The sequence below is a fragment of the Pundamilia nyererei genome, unplaced genomic scaffold, assembly GCF_000239375.1.
Source record: "Pundamilia nyererei isolate P.nyererei 1_Seehausen unplaced genomic scaffold, PunNye1.0 scaffold00150, whole genome shotgun sequence".
NCBI classification, from domain to species: Eukaryota; Metazoa; Chordata; class Actinopteri; order Cichliformes; family Cichlidae; genus Pundamilia; species Pundamilia nyererei.
The window spans coordinates 550,014-570,024 of NW_005187551.1; the positions used below are offsets into that span (position 1 = coordinate 550,014).

Sequence of the window (20,011 nt, forward strand, 5' to 3'; positions counted from 1 at the left end):
GGAGAGGCAAGGATACATAGATGAGTGTGGGAAAACCCCTCAAGTAAATTGCGCCCAGCATGTAACATCTATATGCAAAGAATAATACTCTAACCCCACTTGCTGCAGTCTTTACATCCTTTTCTGTATACGCCCAGTTTTTTTTCCACCAACTGAATGAAATAAAGTGTATTCCCTGGAATTAAGTGTTATTGTGTGCGCATGCTTCTCAAATAGGCATCATAGTGAAATACAGCATGTATTTCACAGGCTGATCAGGGGTAAATAAGCAGCAGATACTGAAACATTTAAAAATGAAGACAGGTAAGTCTCTTTCATCCATTCCATGGCAAATAAAAAACATTTTATGTTTCCATTCATGTACTCCAAATGAACGTAAATTAGTGTAAGATGGTACTTTATTGGTTTCAAGAGATGGAATTGCACCAGCCCAGAGTCTTAGTTGAATGAACATATCCTTGATTTAAAGCATTTCACATGTACAGTAGGTAAATCTTCTCCAAAATCATCTTACACAAACTGTTGAGACATTCAGTTCACTGTTGTTTAGAATCCGGTTTTTAATATTTAAATGAACTATAAAAAGCACATTAAAACATCTTAGTTACAAAAATGGGTCACCGAAAGGGAATCTCAATGCATTCACAGAGGGATCTGAACAGTGGATCTCTAACAGTTAATGTATTTCTCTCTTTAAAAAAATCCCCACCCAAATATATATAAACTTAATTGCTTAACCAAGGTATATACAGGGCATGGCAACCTTGCATCTTAAAGGTTATCAAGAAAGTTTGAGGTATCCAACCAAAATGAAAGCCTGTCAGAAAATGGAAAAAACAAAAAAACAAAACAAAAGAAAAATAGAATTAAATAAAAGAAGATGAATGCCATGATTGCCTCCTACTAGCACAGGATCACAACATTAGTGGGAGATGTTGTCATATACGTGCAGGTGTAATACTTCCAGTTGTTTCACCTACGGTCACAAGGGCAAAACAGCAAGTAACCTCAAGCTTTGGACTGTCAATATATACAAAGGGCATACAGTCTAATTTAGCAATAGAGAACTGTTTGAATGCTCACTTTTATTTTCTTCATGACATGTACACAGTAAGTGTTGGAACAAAAAGACAGAATTATAAAATGACTTGACTTAATGATGCCTTTAACTTACACGGTATGTCTTTAAACCAGCGTTGAAATGAAAGAGCCAAAAGTGAAATCTGATACACATGCAAGTTTTGAAAGTGGATTTAGAAATAAAAGTTTTGTACAAAATAATAATTACAGTATTTTATAATTAGCAAAATACACCTTCTTTTGTAGCACCTCTTTTAGACTTTGTGTGTGTTTTGAACAAGCACCATTGTTGTTTTCATACAGCACCTGGAGAGTCCAGAGAGGAGACGCGTGTCACCCCCCTCGGTTACGTCCGATTCACCCTCCTCTGCCACACGATTCGATTGTCCTTCACCTTTGCTCCGTGACGTGGTTAAGTCATGTGGTTCGAGCCCCACAAGGGCAACAAGTATTTTCCTGGGTTACACATACATACATGGAAAGACATGTTTGCTACACCATCCCTTATTCAAAACTTGCATGTGGCATGGAAAAGGGTGGGGGGCTAAAAATGGGGTTTGGTAGTACCCAGAATGTCTCAACTTGACTTTCTTTGTTGGCCCCATCAAGTCCTTTTTTTTATTTATTTTTTTTATTTATTTGACTTTTTCATTTGTATTTAGCCAAGGAAGCAGACAGGCCCAACTTCAAACCCAAACTTCTGGTTCGGATCCCCAAAGTCAGTCAACATGACATCGATAATTGGAACCTGATCAATTTTGGGAGTATTAATCTCCATCACAGTCTTTCCGTAGCCCTTCCTCGTCTGCAACAAGAGAGAGAGGAACACATTAAAAACAAGCAGTCAGATGAGAAATGATCAGGAAAATAAACCGGGACCTTCAGCTGTGTGCTCAATCTGTAAGCTCATCATAAAGCCATTTCATTTATATCTTAGAGAAAAAAGCTACTGGAAAAACTCTGTTTGGAGGAAGATATTACCAACTGATAACTTTAATTGCATGAGTAATAAAAGTTGTAATTAAAGTAATTAAAGGTGCCAGCAGCTCAATTTTTTAATCCATTCTCTGATATTTTCTCATTTTTCATATTGTATGAAGGTTTGGAATCAGTTGAATGATTTAAATTGTGATTTAGATCATTCAACTGTAGATGTAAAAGCCCAACAAAGGCCAGCATTGGAACCATGTCAAACTGCATTGTCTCTTTTAAGTAAATGAAATACTTAAAATAGCTCTATTCAACAAATGTGAATTAGATAACAAACAGAGATTATAGCCATTCAGAACAGGACTGCTCTTTATCTTTAATTTAATACACCGCAATAAACATTCTTATTTAGGCGGTCAAGCTTACCTCGCATCCATCTGAGATGGCCTTGATGTAAGGGTTGTTGTCGTAGGACATCTCCTCATCATTGGCACCCAAGAAACGCAGTGCCTTGTTGTAGCTGTCGCTAGAGGCGTCGTACCACGCCACAGACTGGTGGCAGCTGTAGGTGAAGTTTTGCCTGGCTGAGGCTGTCAGTAGTCTGAGGAAGGTCATTTGTACCATGTTTATTGCATTCCCATCTGCGTCGACATAGGAAAACTGGACAGAGATGGAAAGAGAGAGAATGAGCAGCAATTACCAAATGTTTGTGAAATAAATCTAAATAAATGTGATGACTGATACCTGATCTTATTTAACAAGAACACAATGTTCTGTCTCTCCATGCAAGATCGTACAAACTATGTGAAAAACAGTGCAAAATAATTTCAGATCCCTAAATACTTTAAGTTGAAGGACTCATGTGGATAGTAATGCATGTGGATAGTAATGCATGTGGATAGTAATGTGTATGGATGCTCTGCATCCATACACATGCACAGACTTGCAGACAAAATATGACGAGTATATGAAGGTATAAAATTTTTCCTGAAGCAAACTGTCACAGGGCTATTTGCATAGATGAGAAATAGTAGAAAATGGTTTACAGTAGACACTGTGTTGTTCTCTTGGAAAGCTTCAAGAGAAACAAGACCTTTAGACACAACACAGTTCTGACAGATACTTTGTGTAACTCATGTCTGAACATGTGCATTAAAAGCACTCACTATCCAAAGTCAGGAAATGCACTGGGCTTTCAATACCTCAAAGTCGTGTCATTTTCTGTCACAGCCAGCCTTTGTGCTGTTGTGGAATGAACCATGACACCAGTTTCTTTCATTGGTGAATACAGTAAATAGATGACGTTTAGAGAGAGATTTTCACTGTCCAGTGACAGAAGGAGGACAGCTGGAATGCTAACATCCTGAAGAATTCTCCTCGGCTTCACTCTGATATTTGAGTGATACTTTCTTCTGTATATGGCAAAGTCTGGTTACAGAAATGTTTCAACAGTAACCATTTATGTGTGGTGTTACTGTCTAAGCAAGTTTTTGAAGTTCAATGAAAAACTTCAGTGTATGCACCCATAAAAAGCAAATCCATACCTGCTTTAAATGTGATTGCTTTCACTCTCAAGGTCATCTTCTTGTAAAGCAGTGCAGTGCTTCCAGCACCTAAGTTACATTTACATTACTCACTAAAAGTCCATTTTTGACTCCTTGACTTCTTGCATTTGTGATATTATCTTGATCTCAGATTTGGCAGAGATCAACTTCTGTGTCAGACTGAAACTTATGTTTAGGGATGGGTATCAAAAACCGGTTCTTGTTGAGAACCGGTTCCCACTGTTTCAATTCCTTGGAATTGTTTGCCATTTTTGCAAACGATTCCCTTATCGATTCCAGTCGCCCCGAATGACATCACCACGTTGCGGAGCATCATTTACCAGGCAGGAAACACGGCGCTTAAGCGGCTCAAACGCTCAAAAGTTTGGTTACACTTTACTAGAACGGATGACAACAGGGCAACTTGCAATACTTGCAAAGTAGATATTTCATTTAAGGGAGGAAACACTACGAATATGCAAAAGCATTTGCTCAGAAAACACGTGATAACCTTAAATGAATGTCATGTTTTTAATTCCGCTCCGGACTCGTGAATCTCAACCCAGCATCAGCGGTAACGTTTGCACGTCCTCTCCCGTTAATGCGGCAGGTAAATAATCAACTAACAGTGCATATTATGTTAGCGCGATCTGCCTTATTACAAAACCTGCCATTACTGTGCATTTAGGTGACCATGATGAGACAGACAGAGTCTGGCTCAGATGCTGGCAGCTCTCGCTGCAGTCTACCGGTAGCGTCTCCTTTCAGGCCAGGATAGACGAATGTCACCGAGCAGTGACTAAGTTTGTGGTAAAAGGCTTGCACCCATTTGCCACAGAAGATGCCCCCGATTTTAGGTAAGTGAATGTGTTTAATTGTAGGCAGGGACATTACTGGACCCTGTGACATCCATTGAAGAGCCGTAGGCTGGATCTCTTAAGATCTCACTGTTGGGTTTGTAAGGCCATGTTACTCTTAAATTTCTATCTTGTTCAAAGAGAAGATATAAAACGAAGTTCCAAGCTAATCGAACTTAGTGTTCTCCTTTCTTATAAAGAATCGATAAAGAATCGAATCGTTAAACAGAATCGAAAATGGAATCGGAATCGTGAAAATCTTATCAATACCCATCCCTACTTATGTTGCAGTTTGGGCCTCCAAGTCAGGAGAAAGTGCATTAGATCAGATTGATCTTTCTTTCTTTCTTTCTTTAAAAAACAACAACTTTTTTTTACAATTACAACTGTGAATCTTGCCCAAAGGAAAAAACTGGTAACATGATTTTGCATTTTTTTTATTGAAGTTTTTGCTAAAACAACACAATGATGGGACACCGCCTGGAGTATTTGCACCTGTTTTGACACACTGGAGTTGATCCAGCAATTGGGATAAATGAACACTTCCAAGTGAAAATGGGACTTTGACTGAGTGACTGAAACCTAGCAGAACTGCTCAAAGAGACAACTTTGAAAGAGTTTGCAGCCAAATTCAAACTAAGCTTCTTTTTTATTTTATTTTAATAGGTGCTGAATCATATTGTTGAACCAACAGCTGACTAAATATGTTTCAATTTATGTTAGATCTCTAAGAGATGGATGAGAGATGAAAACAAAAAGAAAACTTACTATTTTACCACGCTTAAATTCACTAAACCATGATCCTGGGACTTCTTTGGGCCACGAAGATATTCTGACCTTTGGAAAATAAAAAGACAAAGTTTATTAATATTTTAGATTACCACAGGCATAATATGTGAACATTTCTGCTGTATACAGCAATGCCTCAAGCATAGCATCAAAGTTTATCATCTGGGAAAGAAGATAAAACTTATATCTCCGAGAGAACATTTTCACAAACTTCTTGAGTTGTGTGTAGTGTTTGCCTCTCGGTGGTGTTTGAGGTGCTTGCACAAAATCAGATCTGAACAGGTTTCTACCTGCAGCAGATCAAACAAGTTCTTATAACAATGGCAGCCTTGTGATGTGCCTTCTGTTGCGTCATTGTCTTAGCATAATGGCTTAATAGTAATTTAGAAAGGATGATTAACAATAGTCAGTTTGAAATAATTCGTAAAAACCCAAGTTACTTACTCCACTGGACTTCTTATCTGGATAAATGCAGGTTTCGCCTCCGGCAGTGAAGTTACAGTAGACTTTGAAGGAATCCCCTGAGCAGCCTTGATTCGGGTCAATCCAGTACTCACCTGAAGAGAACCAAGAACAGCCAAAATTTCTCTTCAACTTACATCGACAGAAAATTGCAGAAAGCTCAGTTTCAAACGTTAGTGTGCTTGATTTCTTTACCTTAAGTAAAAATTTGTTGCTCATTTTCATGGCTCACACACAGCTGGATTAAATGATGTTTTTATGCCTGAGCCAAGGTACATTTTATTCCTCAAAGGAAGTAAAGCAGCAGTAATAAACCTACTGCGCAGCAACAGCTATGGTTATAGACTTTAGAAGCAGATAATCCCACATTGTACCGAGAGGACAGACGGCCTAAAATTCATGCATTAATTATAAGGCAAAGACAGGGCACAAAGGTTTCAAAAGGAGATATACAAAGAGCTATCAAACAAACACTAATGCTCACTAATGAATTTAATTCTTTCAGAGCAGGTCTGCCAATCACTGTTATACCGGTTTTATTTTTTTCAATAGAGAATCCATTTGTCACAATAATGGCTGTTAGGATGAGCATTAGTATCTGAAAACATGAGGAGAATCTCTGGTGTCTGCTTCTCTCTGCTGATACAATGAAACATGACAACAACATGGGTGTGTTTTCCTTTCAGGCTGAAGTCTTGCTGGGCTTCAACTTACCATCGGCAAACTCTGGGTGGCAGAGCTGCAGATCTTTACATGTCCTGGCGGGGTTGTTTTGGGTGCCCATGGGGTATTTCATGCGTTCAATATCTTGCTTGAGGTTGTTGAGGGAGCCAAAAATGTCCTCCATACCCTCGCCATAATCCATGATGGTACCATCTGACTGGATATCACTGGAGCGCTTTGTCTTCTTTGGTGACTGAATTGGCAGAGGCTGGATAGCTTCACCTGGTGGGCCCTGTAAGGTGTTTTAGATTTCATACAATATAAAAATATACAACAGACTTTGTACAGTGGTAGTGTGACAACTTTAAGGTAATGGAAACAATGGAAACAGTAGTTTGAAAGACTCACAGGAGGACCAGGAGGACCGATTGCACCAGTGTCTCCTTTTGGACCAGCAGGACCCTTTAAAGTATACAAACATGTTATTAAAGCTCCATTTAAAGTAAATGCTGATTGTCGCAGCAGCAATGCATTATTAGAAACATGGGTTTGTACTCACACTTGAACCCTTGGCTCCTTTGGGACCTTGAGGACCCTGTATGACAAAGAACACAGTACAGCAATTTAGCAAAGTCATTCTGTTATGACATTAATATATAAGTAGAATAAGTAACAAACATACGGGCAAACCAGGTGGGCCTGGGGGACCAAGAGGACCGCTGGCTCCAGCGATACCCTGTTATGAGATCAGATCGAAGTAGAAGGTACATATATTTGGGAAGAAAAACAAAACAACAACAAAAAACATTGCAGGGAACAGAATTACTGTCAAGCTTGAATAATTGGTGACATAAAAAAAAATACGATAAGAGAACCAGTGACATTCAAAGAAAACTATCAAAAGTGGCCAAACACTGCACTTGTGACAGGGCTGTTGCTTCTCAGGCCTTAAAGTAAACATACTAATCTGAATAAAAATGTTTACATTCTTTAGCTTTGATAAAAGGAGGCAGTGCAGTATCACAAGGATAGATAACCAGCACACCACCTTAAATCACTAAACGAAGGCAGGCTGAAGACTACAGCAGAATGTGTTACAAATGTAACATATTCAGTGATCCTGCAGTGTGTGTATGTTTTTAATGGATGAAGGCTGTCATGTCCTCCTTTCAGTACTGCTTCTTATTTAAGTGGAAAAGACAGAAAAAAAGAGGTCTGATTTGTAATGATGTGGCTCAGAATGAAAGCAGTTTTTCACATCACACAGTGTGATATTATAACAGCAGTGTCACACACACATAGGAACTGACCACGGCGTTAATGAGTCGTCAAAGAACATCTATACTAGTGTTGATGCTCATATACTTGAACTGCTCGTTTCCATGATGTTGATATTCTACATGCTAAAGCAGTGTCAACTAAAGAGTTTGGTTTAAACACCTCACAGCCATAATTATACAGTTTTCTCTACACATTTTAAGCAATTTGCATCAGTAATCCAATGAGACAAATGTTTTGGATACAGCAAGAGAAGAGATGTGCAGTGCATTGCAGAGCTCTAGTAAAAAGCTGTAGTCAAAAACAAGTGACTGTGGCAAGATCTGTGGCCACAGTAGAAGGGCAAATGGGCTAAAAATGGCAAGAGGTGCAGGGCAAGTGGCCTGTGGACCAGTGTGGGAATAGAGTCATCAATCACTTACACCGTCGCCCTTGCCACCAGGAGAACCTTGAGGCCCGGGCAAACCTCGGTCTCCCTTCTCTCCTTGCTCGCCAGGGGGTCCAATCAGACCAATCAAACCTGGGTGACCCTGCAGGATGAAAACAAATGTCACTTGTGAACTCTACCATAAAAAATGTTCATATCTCCCGACAAAGGTGAAGTTATTTCTTTATCCGCAAAAATGAAATGCACGTGGGAGGCTGCGAAGGGTGAAGTTTCATTACAGTACAAATCCTCAGGGATTAAAACTGGAATGCTTTTCTTACAGCACACACCGAAGAACTTCTCTGAAAATCAAACATGAGCCAGGCCAATTCACAAGTACATGATTACTGAGAAACTGGTGAGTTTTAACCGGGCCCGCTAAATTGACAACATGCAACGCGGTGCCTAAATTGTGCACTTTTAAACTGCTCACTCCCAAGCCGACCCTGTCAGTGGGTGGGAGGCAATTTAACTTAGCAATGTGTGCTGTCTGAATATCCTCTGCAGTTATATTTCATCAGCAAATTTGACAGTGTTTAGTTTAGACAGATTTACAGTGATACATCACATTCAACTGCATATTCAATCACTTTAAGGCATTTTTCCTTACAGAAAGTATGACAGAACTCATTTTGATTCATTTTAATTTAAGGGTATAGTTGTCTTCTTAATTAAATCTGTTGCTTTTGATAATTTCCAAAAGGCATGGAAGCTGGGTAGAAGTTGTAGTCTTGACTCACTTCTGCCCCAGAGTTCCTGTCTCTAATTATAGGGTTATCTCCTATATCAAAAATGAGAAATGAAACCAGTCTGCAATCAGACGAAGAAGAAAGTGCTACGCTCACCTTTTCACCTTTAGAACCCGGGTCACCTTTCAGGCCAGGAAGACCGGGAGGACCCTGAAGAACAATAACTGAAGTTAAAAATCAATTTTCACAGAGACGAACAAAAAAAAAAAAAAAAAGAGAAAAGAACTCATGACAGTACAAGCAAAACTGTAAAGTTACAAGACTTGATTTTTTTTAAATGAGGCAATAAAGAGAAAGAAAGAGAAGACAGTAAGAGAGAACTTGGAGTGTCAAAATGAGAGGGAACAAAATAAGTGACTCAAAAATCACACGTTTCACAGAGAGGGGAGCAAAGAAACAACACAAAAGATGAAAACACTTTCAATTGAGACATTATTTAAGGGGATAGGCTATGGTTTTGTTAAACAACCAAATCTGGAACAAGTCTAATGTGAGTTAACCTCTGCAAGTCTGGAAGCAAGACTGTTTCAAAAACACCAGATCTAGTTAGACAGATAAATGCCAAGGGTAGAAGGCAGGAGAGTGTAGGGGACGCTATGCATACTAACCATAGGACCTGGTGGGCCATCTTGTCCTGGGGAGCCGGGCATTCCTTGTTCACCCTGTGAAAAACCATTCAATTGTAGTGAGCATTATAGGCTGCTGTATTTTCTCTGGTCTGCCATTGATTTTCTGTGCCCAGCATGATGATTAATAGCCCAAACAGGGAAGAAAAGTGTGCTGGAATAAACAAGCGAAACTAAAGTATAAGCCAAATGGGAGTATTGATTATTCCATGAAGTCTATCATCATGCCTTAGCCGTAGTTTTTTTTTTTTAGAAAAAACGTGTGTGCACTTTGAGTGTGAGTCTTAGGTTAAGTATGCGTATCTCTCTGGAGTATATCGTATGAACAGGAAGGCATCATTGCTGAAGCTTCAACTTACAACAGGGCCAGGGATTCCACGCAGACCCTCTGGACCAGGTTTTCCTGGAGGTCCCTGGGGGCCAACTGGTCCTGTTTTACCTGCTGGACCCTCCACACCTGACTCACCCTGTATGTGGACATACAAATGATCTAATGGTATAACTTAAGCAAAGTTTTGTACAGTTGAGCAAATGCAGGTTTTAAAGTAGCTAGTCCAAAGTGTTCAGTCATTGAAGAAATTTAGGAAATGTGTCCTGGAGCCTACAAGCAGTAAAACAAACAAATAAATCAACATGCACACGCCTGCAAGCACTCACCACAGATTCAAAACCAGTGGTATATAGCTGGTTATTCATAAAAGTCTTAATGTGTAATAGCAGTGTGTAATATAATGGGATAGATTAAAAACTGTGTGTGGCGTTTGAGATCTGCAACACACACACACAACCTTATTAGCTTATTAAGTATTTTTCTGAAGCGACTCAGCACTACAGACTAATTTCAACTGCAGGCTGCTTTGAGTTTTAAATTATGCCGAGAAAGTATCTCGTCTTTAGACTGGGTAAATGGGGGCCAGTAAAAAATTCATGTATAAATAAATGAATAAAATTTAAAAAAAATCCTGAGTTTTCAAAGTTATGTTGCTGCTGCTTTATACAGGGTTGAAAATGGGCCCAATAGATGGAAGTTACTCTGGCCATGTTTTAATAAAAAGCTCATGAGAACATAAAGTCCTCATGTTCTACAGCTGAATACTGACAAGCTGTAATCTGAAACACAGCATTATGCAAACAGAGCACATGGAAATAAACTATGTCTGAGCTGCAAGGCACTTACAGATTAATGGCTTATTGCAAAGCTGTCAGAACAACTTTACTGAATTTATTATGACCACTGTGTATGACATATGCAATGTTTTCGATCAGGAATCAGATAGTTAAGGCCAAATCTCTGTTTTAAGAACACCGTAGAGTGTCATTCATTAACAGTGATTATCAAACATGCATGCAAAGTGTGCAACACTACTGGCATTAAAAAATATTATTTTCTTCAGGTTAACATCCACATCCTCCCTGTTATCCATAAACAGAGAGGCATCTTGTTGCAAGCAGCATCTGGTGTTAAATGATTTTGCCTATGCACAAAGCAGCAGAGTATGTGTGTACATTTAGACAATGATGAAACAAAGAAATTGGCTTACAACAAGTGCAAACTCAAGAGGAATTTCAGCGAGCACAAAAAAGAGAAACGCACGATAACTGAAGAATACCTGAGGGCTATACGTAAATAGCCTTGACTTCCTTTGTAGGCCTCGAAATTAAGCCACAGAACAATAGGAGAAACAAGTGAATCTTGGTTTTACTCAAATAGACTGTGTTCATAAATTTCCATCTAATCTGCGATGGAAATTAAATGACTTCAGCGCTTTTTTTGCGATTTTAATTCCACAATGTGGGCACAGTGAGGGAGGAGGAAGTCCGAGGGACTTGCTGAGACGGCTCTACTTTGCAAAGGAAGAATTGATTTTCCTACCTTAGCGCCCTTCTCTCCTTGCCTGCCCTCTGCACCAGCAGCCCCCGGAGGTCCCTGAGGAGGATGATAGTACACTGCTTCAGCATTCCGACATAACATCAGCACAAGCCAACTGTACAAGAAGACTGCACAAACGCGTACAGGAAATGAACACCAGAGTTATTCACAGAAGTTGGTACTCTGTCTGTTGGCTCATTTGTTCAAGTTACATGCAACTCTGCATCATGCATATTTTGGTCTCAAAAGGGGAATCGCTGGAAATTTTTGTCAGTTGTCTTTCTAATTAAATTCTTGGTGGATATTTTCTTCAAACAGGGTGGATCTTTCTCTATCATCCAGTGTGAAGTACAACAGGTCTATTATGCAAAGATCTATCTGAATGACTCTTCTATGTCTGCCTTCAATAATTTGCAATCAGCCATGTTAAAAACAGAAAAAATCACATTTAAGAAACACAGGCGTCTTCGGTCAGAGCCAACAGTTGTTGGATCCTCTTATCTTTCTGGTCAGGCTCTTCGAGGCCCACAATGATTTCTTTCAACTCCACCCTCTTCAAATCCACTCTCCATCCAAATTCCACTCTGATCTGGCCGACTGCAGCCTGAGTGCTATTGACTGAGAGCCTATAATGTGAGCTTGCCTCCTGTCTTGGCGCTTTCATCTTCTCCTGATGTGCACCTCTTACTGGTGATGAAGAGGCAGGCTCTTGATCAGCACAAAGAACCATTTCAGTTGTGGCACAATATACAGCAGCTAGAGTCAATAAGTAGGTTTATGTCAAGGTTGCTAAAGCACCTTGACATATGCCATGTGTTTAGGACAGAGATTATTAGTGTTCCAGTTAAAAAAAAAAAGAAAAAAGAAAGAAAAGCTGTGGCCTGTACCCAAATAAAAAGAATTAAAGCCAGACGGGGTTAATACGTTTTCCCACCTCTCTTTTTTCAGGGAGCATAGGTGAATAAATTTCCAGCATTAACGCATTATAAGAATAAATGAAGCTAAATTTGTGGACAGGCTCAACCGACTAATTAAGAATCACAGGCTGAAGCAGACAACGATTTAAGGACGGTTACAGATTTTTAAAAGGCCAAATGCAGAGAAATTACAAAAAAGTGTTAGGAGGAGTTATGTATGAGCGACCGGGCATGGACTACTAAGGATCTGCGTGGAGGGGAAAATGGCCCTTATCCTAACTATAATCCCTAGGACATTAAGGTGCAGCATATGCTGATACCATGCTAAAGACTCGGAATATAAATTTGACTGGAGACATTAGAAAAGCAATCAACCCTGGTTTATAAATGCACAACATGTTTTTTTATCCCATTGGACTGAAGCCCAGTGCTTTTCTTTGAAATGCAGTGAGGCACTCACGATTGTAACTTTTCATTCAAATTTGGGAGAATAGCTGCTCATTTTCATGTGGACTTTGAATTTCATGTGGGATTGAAAATATGTTAATGTTCAATCTTTGACCTGCACATTCTGTTCAGCAATTTATTTTCTTTGATATTTTTCACCGAAATCTCAGCCTCATGAAGTATATGAAGGACATCTGCTTTACTCACGTTGTCTTTTAGTGTGGCTATATGCTTTTTTTTTTGTTTTTTACATTTTAAATCAGGCCTGCAACCTTGAGAAGATTCTCCCAACGTTGAAATCCTCTATTATGGCAGCCAAAACCGCAGTGGTGACAAATCTCAGCTGTCACACATACTTTGACTGGTTGTTGTGCACTGTCCTGGCCTTGACATCACTCAGCTCTTCTCTTTTAATAACATCCTAGCAATTTTTCCATGTCCATGTTTTTGTTTTGCTCTGCCTGTCAGTCTAGCACCCATGGATCAATAGTGTGTCAGACTCGCTATATCTCTCTCTCGCTTTTGCTCTTTCTGCCATATGGACCTAAATGAGTTTGGAACCCACAGATTCTCGCTTTTTTTCTCCTCTTACCAGCAATTTTTTCGGTAAGCCTTTCCAATTTCTTGCTATGAAAAAAAAAATTGATTCATGATTTTCACATCCTGACGTTCATCTCTCAGTAGGCTTTAAGGCGGCTTCTCTTCGCAGACAGCGCAACGCCTTGACCCCTTAAATCTCCCACTTTGTTGTCCCCATTCTACTTTTAATGAAAATGAGTCTCTCCGGGCTTTACTGCCAAAATTGAGCTGTCGAGGAGGAGTTGTCGCAAAGCGAGGAAGAACACTTGCCCGCTGGCTAAAGAGGCTTTGTACAGTGCCAACAGAAATCCCACCTCCTTTATCTATTTTAAAAACGACCTAATACACATCTCAAATGAGCATAATAAGTTAAGATGTTATAGCTGATAAAAGCGTTAGTCAGCAATGACAACTGTAACAATGGGACCATCCGATTGGTCGATTGTGGATTGTAGCTGGAACCATACCAGTGATGCAAACAGTTTGAAATGAGTTTTAACTGCCTCAGGCTTACTCTCTTGCCAGGTGGTCCAGGTGGGCCGGCTTCTCCTGATGGACCTGGAGGTCCCTAAAAGAAGCAAGCCAAAAAACAAAAGAAAACAGAGAAACACTATTAACAGTTTGCATAAACAAGTAAATCTGTACTGATTATGATTTTTTATGAAAGCACAGCATTCGTCTTCTGTCTGCCAGAAGGATAATAACACAGAGGCCGAATACACATTTTGGGAATGCTAAACCCCTCCATAGTCTGTAAGAGTTACACCCAGACCCAAAGTTGGATGGTGCACAGCACTGCGTGAAATAATACACACTGTGTTCCCTGAGATACTTTCATCCAATTATCTCTGAGTTAATTGCAGACAATCAGAGTGTTTTTTTTTAAACATTCAAACTGGTAAATATTCACAGTGTTAATCAGCTCATTTTTGGGATGACTGCACAGTGACATATAAATACAAAAGTCATGGTGTGTAGATCTGATTTCAAAGAAGGGGAAGCCATCATATGAAGTTCACATTATGTATTAATATACCTTCTAAATCAACATATTTCACTGCAGCATTCAAAGATGCAAACCGGCTTCATAAACAAACAAACAAAAAAACCAGAATATGTAACATCGGTCGAGTTTTTCTCTGGCAATGATAAAGGCTTATTTACATCCATAAATATTCAGAGTTGTCATTCGTTGCACTTTACACAGGGCCAGCACATTAATACGTGGATTTTATTTCTAATTATACTTAATGAATCTACAAAGCAGATAAGTCCATTTACCCTACACCCATACCTATGAGGTAACTAGCATGAATTAAAATGCCGCAGTGTAAATTATTTACTCACTAAATATAATTAGAGCATTTAGTGGCAAACTTGTGGTGGAGTACTAAAGTCTAATATAAAACTAAAAAATTAATAAAAGCACTGTGACAGAGAAACTGACTATTAAGCTGATGTCCTCATATGATGTGCTTGCACCAAGTGTACCAAAGGTTATACGTGATATAAGGTAATGCAGTCATTTCTTCATTCCAAATTATAAAAAAGTGTCAACTTACCGGTTGGCCAGCCTCTCCATCCTCTCCTTTCTCTCCTGGTTCGCCATCAGTGCCCTGCAAAAAAGACATTAGAGATTAGTCTGACACTGGAATATCCATTAGGACCATACTCTTTAATTCTTGCATTAAACATGATCCACCTGGAACAGAGTTATCCGTACTCTGTACTCTCAATCTATATACTCTAACATAAGGGTTTCATACTTACAGCTACACCTGGCTCTCCAGGAGGGCCAGGGTCTCCAGGGAATCCAACAGGTCCCTTTGGAAGAAAGAAATAAGATGATGAGATGCATCCGTGTTTAAAAAAAGACATAATTTTCCTGGCTTCAAGCATTAAGGACATGGTTAGTAATTTCGACAGTGATTTAGACTTGGTGTACTTGGTTACAGCCTCTGAAGGAAATATGATGGACTTAATGATAATGTTGCAAATCTTTGAGAAAAGGCTTCACTGCATCCCATTTCTATGCAGGCATAAAATATAATCTCCATCAATAAAAAGGCTTTTTAGCTCATGAATATGTTCTAGGCTAAAATTGCCTGCCTTATGGCTGCAAGAGATATTTCCTTTGGAGCAGTAAATTTAAGCTTGTCTGAGTCAATCCTAAAAAACTCTTATAGAGATATTGAGAGTATGTGCCAGACATACAGGGTTGCCCTTGGGGCCATCATCTCCAGGGGGTCCTTTGGCACCAGCAGGTCCAGCAGCTCCAGGTGGGCCAGCTTCTCCTTTCTCTCCCCTCTCACCTTTAGGTCCCTGTAGTGATGGGGGGCAAGGGAGGGCATTCATTACATCAATTCCACAAGAGGGAGCATTTTTTTCTTCCAAGGCTGACACTGAACAGGATGGGGTGATAAAAACAGACAAGCAGTCAGAGGCTGCTGAGAGACACTGGATCCAAAGATCATCCCAGTGTTGGTAACAGAGCACAGCAACCCTGGATGGTCAAAAACACTGATGTGAAATGAGGTGCAACATATATATTTTTAAAAGCCTTATTTAAATTATATAGATAAATAAAATATATTTTAAAACCTCCCTGATGAAAAAATATGCTGGTCATGATTTTCAAGTTTTCAAACCGTGTCTATTATTTGCAAGTCCAGCTGTTAAGTGTTGTAAAGGATTAAAGCTGATTTGGTGAGAAATCAGGAGAAGATTTGGATACATGCGAAAAAATCTTTTATTCTGAAAATTCTGACTTTAAAGTAATTTGATTGTAACTTTAATGGAATCTGGTCAGTATATAGTCAGTTTATACAAAGATCCTTACTGATCAATAATTTGAGTAAATAAATCTTTACTTTTACACATTTCAGGCTATTTTTACTTTTTGCTTCATGTTTATGTGGGTGAAAAATCAAGTCTTTGAGCGTACGAGTTGGTAATTAATGTCCTTGGTTTCTGCAACATTTCTTAAAGTAAGATGATTCAGAGTTCAGTTAAGATGTGGAAACAAGCAAAGAAACAGAAAACTAGAAACTCATGTAGTCCACTACTGTTTCATTTCTTAATATTTGTATTATTAATTAATTTATTGTGTCTGAATCTGATGTACAGCATGTAAAGGTTCATGCGTGTAAGCAAATAGGATGACAGCTAGATTTAGATTTATTTTATACTAACTAAACTATACGGTACCAACACTATTGCTTATGATAGGAACGTAAACTTCACCCTAACTCTGAAACTGTCACACCAGCAATTCAAAGAGGAACTAATAGAGGGCATACAGACACCTATAATCACACTTTTTTACAACTTTTCAATCTGCTGTTGTACCTCAATAATGATAAATTAAGAGCTAAAAAGCAAACACTGATGGGTGTTTTTCTTCGACAACAGCAAGGTCAAGTTTATGACTGCAGTACGTTAATGAGTTTAAAGCTTTTAGAAGTAACTCCAAACAAGTATGGCACTGAAGAGCACTTCCGATTTCTTGTGCAACAGCCCCAATGTAACTATCAAGGAGGACAAATCACAACTTAAGCTGCATTAACACAGATGTCTGATGTTTTAAAGGCAACTTGCTTCAGGGTTGCTGCAATCATTGTTCATAAGGTCAGAAGCAGTGTGCAGATCCTCCTGCTAATTAGGCTGCGTCTTAAGAGGAAGAGACTCAGCTTGGCGGGTTATGTGGATCCAGGGTGCAAAGCAGAAGAGTCATGCTGAGATGAACTACCAGCTTAAATGTGAGGAACAATTACTATCATGGTGATGAATACACAGTGTCACTTACAAAAAACAAACAAAAACACCTCCTCATTAGGTTGGAGTTAGTGGTAAATATACCAAAAGTTAGTGAGTCTTGTTTTTTTTCCTTGTCACCATTCAATTGCAATGGTGTGCACAAAGTGAGTTTATCCATTTTAAAGACAGGCCCTTCAATCATGCTACAGTGCTAGAATCTACAGTAAAATACTGAATGTATGTCGATAAGCATGGTCCAGTGTGTAAACATCTAACATGTAACACAGTGACACAAATATACATTAGCAACACATATTTAGCTTGACAGAAAACAAAAACAAGAGCTTACTTACCTTAGTTCCAGGCTCTCCAGGTGGTCCTGGGTTTCCAGCCTCACCTTGCTCACCCTGTGGTTAGACAAATGTCAATGTCAAAACAAATAAATCTTCAATATCACACTTTTTTTCCCCCAAATTCAGATATGATATCTGAAATTGAGCCATAACTACGTAAGTCATACTTGAGAATAAATATTATTGTCAGAATAAATAATGATAATATTACTAACAGTTAACTCTATTAAGTCTATAACTGTAGCTGACTAATAATGTGCTACTATATTCAAAGTATTCGTAGTCCTAGTCCTGGAAGTGCTATAATTATTATTTTTTTTTAAAAAACGACATTGTGTCCAAGCTCTAAGTCATAAAAAACATACTGAAATGAACACACGGTGTTAAAAAACAAGAAGGTGACTGGGTTGTCTGAAGTTGGCTGGAAGGTGTAACAGACTCTAATTCAGTCTCAGTGCCTAACATCCTTCAGTGCAGGCACAAAACACTGGGGTGCCAAGTTTTGATTCTTACCTTCTCACCTACAGATCCCATGGGGCCCACACCACCTGGAGGACCTTGTGGACCCTGCAGCAGGACATAAGAAAGAGATAAATCATCATCAATCACCACAGGGAAGGACAAGTAATGATATAAAGGCCTCACAATGTAAGTTAATAGAAGTAAAAAAAAAAGTCACAGTCTAGTATGCATATGAGTATAGTTGTACTTAGTACAGTTGTTAACAACTATTTGTACGTACATCAGCTCCACTAGGACCCTGAGGACCTCTGGGACCAGGTGGACCAGGGGGGCCCTGCAGGAAAGAATCAGAGAGTTGTTACAGTGTATTTAACAAACTTTTATAAGTTTTAACAAATATCGAGTGGTTTTTCTCTTACCATAGGTCCAACATCGCCGTTCTCACCCTTTTCCCCAGGAGGTCCTGGAAGCCCCTGTGGACAAATAAAATGAATAAATGATCATGTTATTAGAAAAGAAAACAATCATTTTACTAGAGTTGTTAACTGTAGTCACAACGGCTCATGCTACTGATGCAGTGATGCTGTAAAATATTAAATGTATCTGTGAGCCAAATGTGCACAAATGAATTACTTGAATTCATGTTTCACCTGCTGTCCGTGTTCAATTAAATATCCAGTGAGTATGATCAGTAAGGTCAAGGAAAACTGCTGCCCTAAAAGGTTGAATTTGTTAGACTCTATGTTACGTACTTGTTGCCTGAGCAAAACGGGGAGGGGGTTAAGCTCCCTTATGAATTCTTCGGTGAAGGTGTCATGTTTTTATTCTACAATTCTTCCTGCAACTCTGCAGACATGTAAGAGAGCACTAATCTATTATTTCTTTCTCCCTTTTGCAGTCAGTAACTTGTACATCCTTATTCCAAGGTGCAGGCATAAATCCTGCTCACTAATTCTTGTAAAATAAGCTGCGTGGTCCAGACCTCACATGTGTTTTTGATCTGTGACATTTCTACCAGTAATTGCCACGATATCACTGCTGAAGGTTGCTTTGCTTCTGTGTGATTTAGGAGTTGATCGTGAGTGAGTGGTGGAGGTTTGCTGGGGGAGATCAAAGAATTTATTTCTCCCCACATTACACTGAGGACACACAATGAAAACAAAGACCCTGTGCTGACTGTTTTGAGCTTGTGCATGCATGCGTCTCAGCATGTGTGTGCTCGCTGGGTGCTGAAAAAACGGTGTGTGGATGCATGCTAATATCTCCTGTGCTGAGTAATATAATCTGTGTAAAGGTCCCGTCTAGTCTAAGATCATTAGCAGTGCTACTCATTATGTAGAATAGTAAATGTGCTCAATGAGGGCCAGGCTATTGGAGTGGGTTAGTCCATGCAATTAATGGAATCGTGATGGGAAGTGAATTACTCCCAATTAAAAGTCCATTGAATAAAATCCTGCAGAGACAGGATAGCACCTCGGATTGATAAATAGCAGTCTATGTAATTTGATCAAGACAATGACCCCAATCTCTGCAGTAAATGCCCAACACGTCTAGCTTAAGAAGTTGATTACTAATAAACAGATAATTACAAAGAAATGAGGTCTATCTATGGGAAAGGTCCTACCTCGTTAGAATATTATCATAGTTCAGGAAAACATCATTAAAGTTTATGTGTACCTTTTTGTGTCAAAGTGTTGGGTTTTTAAAATGCACCCAATAACTTTAGTCTGGCCTCAAGTATTTCCTTGGATGAATAACCCTCACCAATGAATACATGGAAAAGAAAAGTACGCCACTGATAATAATCTATTTTGCAATACACGCACTGGCAGGCCTCGTTGGTTTTTGTGAATTCTTTGCGGGGGCTGAGACTGGCACTGCACAGAGAAGCCAGGCCGTGATGAAAAAAGGATTTTGCCGTTGAATGGAGGTGAGAGGTGCAATCGTTGCAGGTCAAAGCAAGTTTACTGGACGTGACATTCCAGATCCAATTAAAGTGCTTAAGCAATGGTGTAAATATGAATTTGTTTGTGTCTACCACTTTTCCACCGTAGCTTGTAACCTGAAGGTCACAGTGTAGTTAAAAAAGGTAAATGAGTGTTTCTGACTATAACGTGTGACATCATTAGACACACTATTGCAGGCAGACAGAATGGAAAAAAATAACGTGAATATTATCCTGTGTGACAGCTATAAGACAAAGAATATATATATATAACAAA

The 20,011-nt window shown here is 39.1% G+C and overlaps 1 protein-coding gene across 1 annotated transcript in view; it reads right to left on the reverse strand.

Annotated features, from left to right (window-relative positions):
* Nucleotides 1-380: 380 nt before the first annotated feature.
* Nucleotides 381-20,011, reverse strand: part of col11a1a (collagen, type XI, alpha 1a) — a 70,257-nt gene continuing 50,626 nt past the window's right edge. The window contains 21 exon segments of the mRNA XM_013913773.1: nucleotides 381-1,885; nucleotides 2,437-2,670; nucleotides 5,180-5,248; nucleotides 5,645-5,757; nucleotides 6,377-6,617; nucleotides 6,734-6,787; nucleotides 6,885-6,920; nucleotides 7,008-7,061; nucleotides 8,026-8,133; nucleotides 8,876-8,929; nucleotides 9,388-9,441; nucleotides 9,765-9,872; nucleotides 11,279-11,332; nucleotides 13,733-13,786; nucleotides 14,781-14,834; nucleotides 14,989-15,042; nucleotides 15,433-15,540; nucleotides 17,328-17,381; nucleotides 17,841-17,894; nucleotides 18,070-18,123; nucleotides 18,209-18,262. Of these exon segments, the coding sequence (XP_013769227.1) occupies nucleotides 1,739-1,885; nucleotides 2,437-2,670; nucleotides 5,180-5,248; nucleotides 5,645-5,757; nucleotides 6,377-6,617; nucleotides 6,734-6,787; nucleotides 6,885-6,920; nucleotides 7,008-7,061; nucleotides 8,026-8,133; nucleotides 8,876-8,929; nucleotides 9,388-9,441; nucleotides 9,765-9,872; nucleotides 11,279-11,332; nucleotides 13,733-13,786; nucleotides 14,781-14,834; nucleotides 14,989-15,042; nucleotides 15,433-15,540; nucleotides 17,328-17,381; nucleotides 17,841-17,894; nucleotides 18,070-18,123; nucleotides 18,209-18,262 (1,812 nt within the window). The 3' untranslated portion in view covers nucleotides 381-1,738.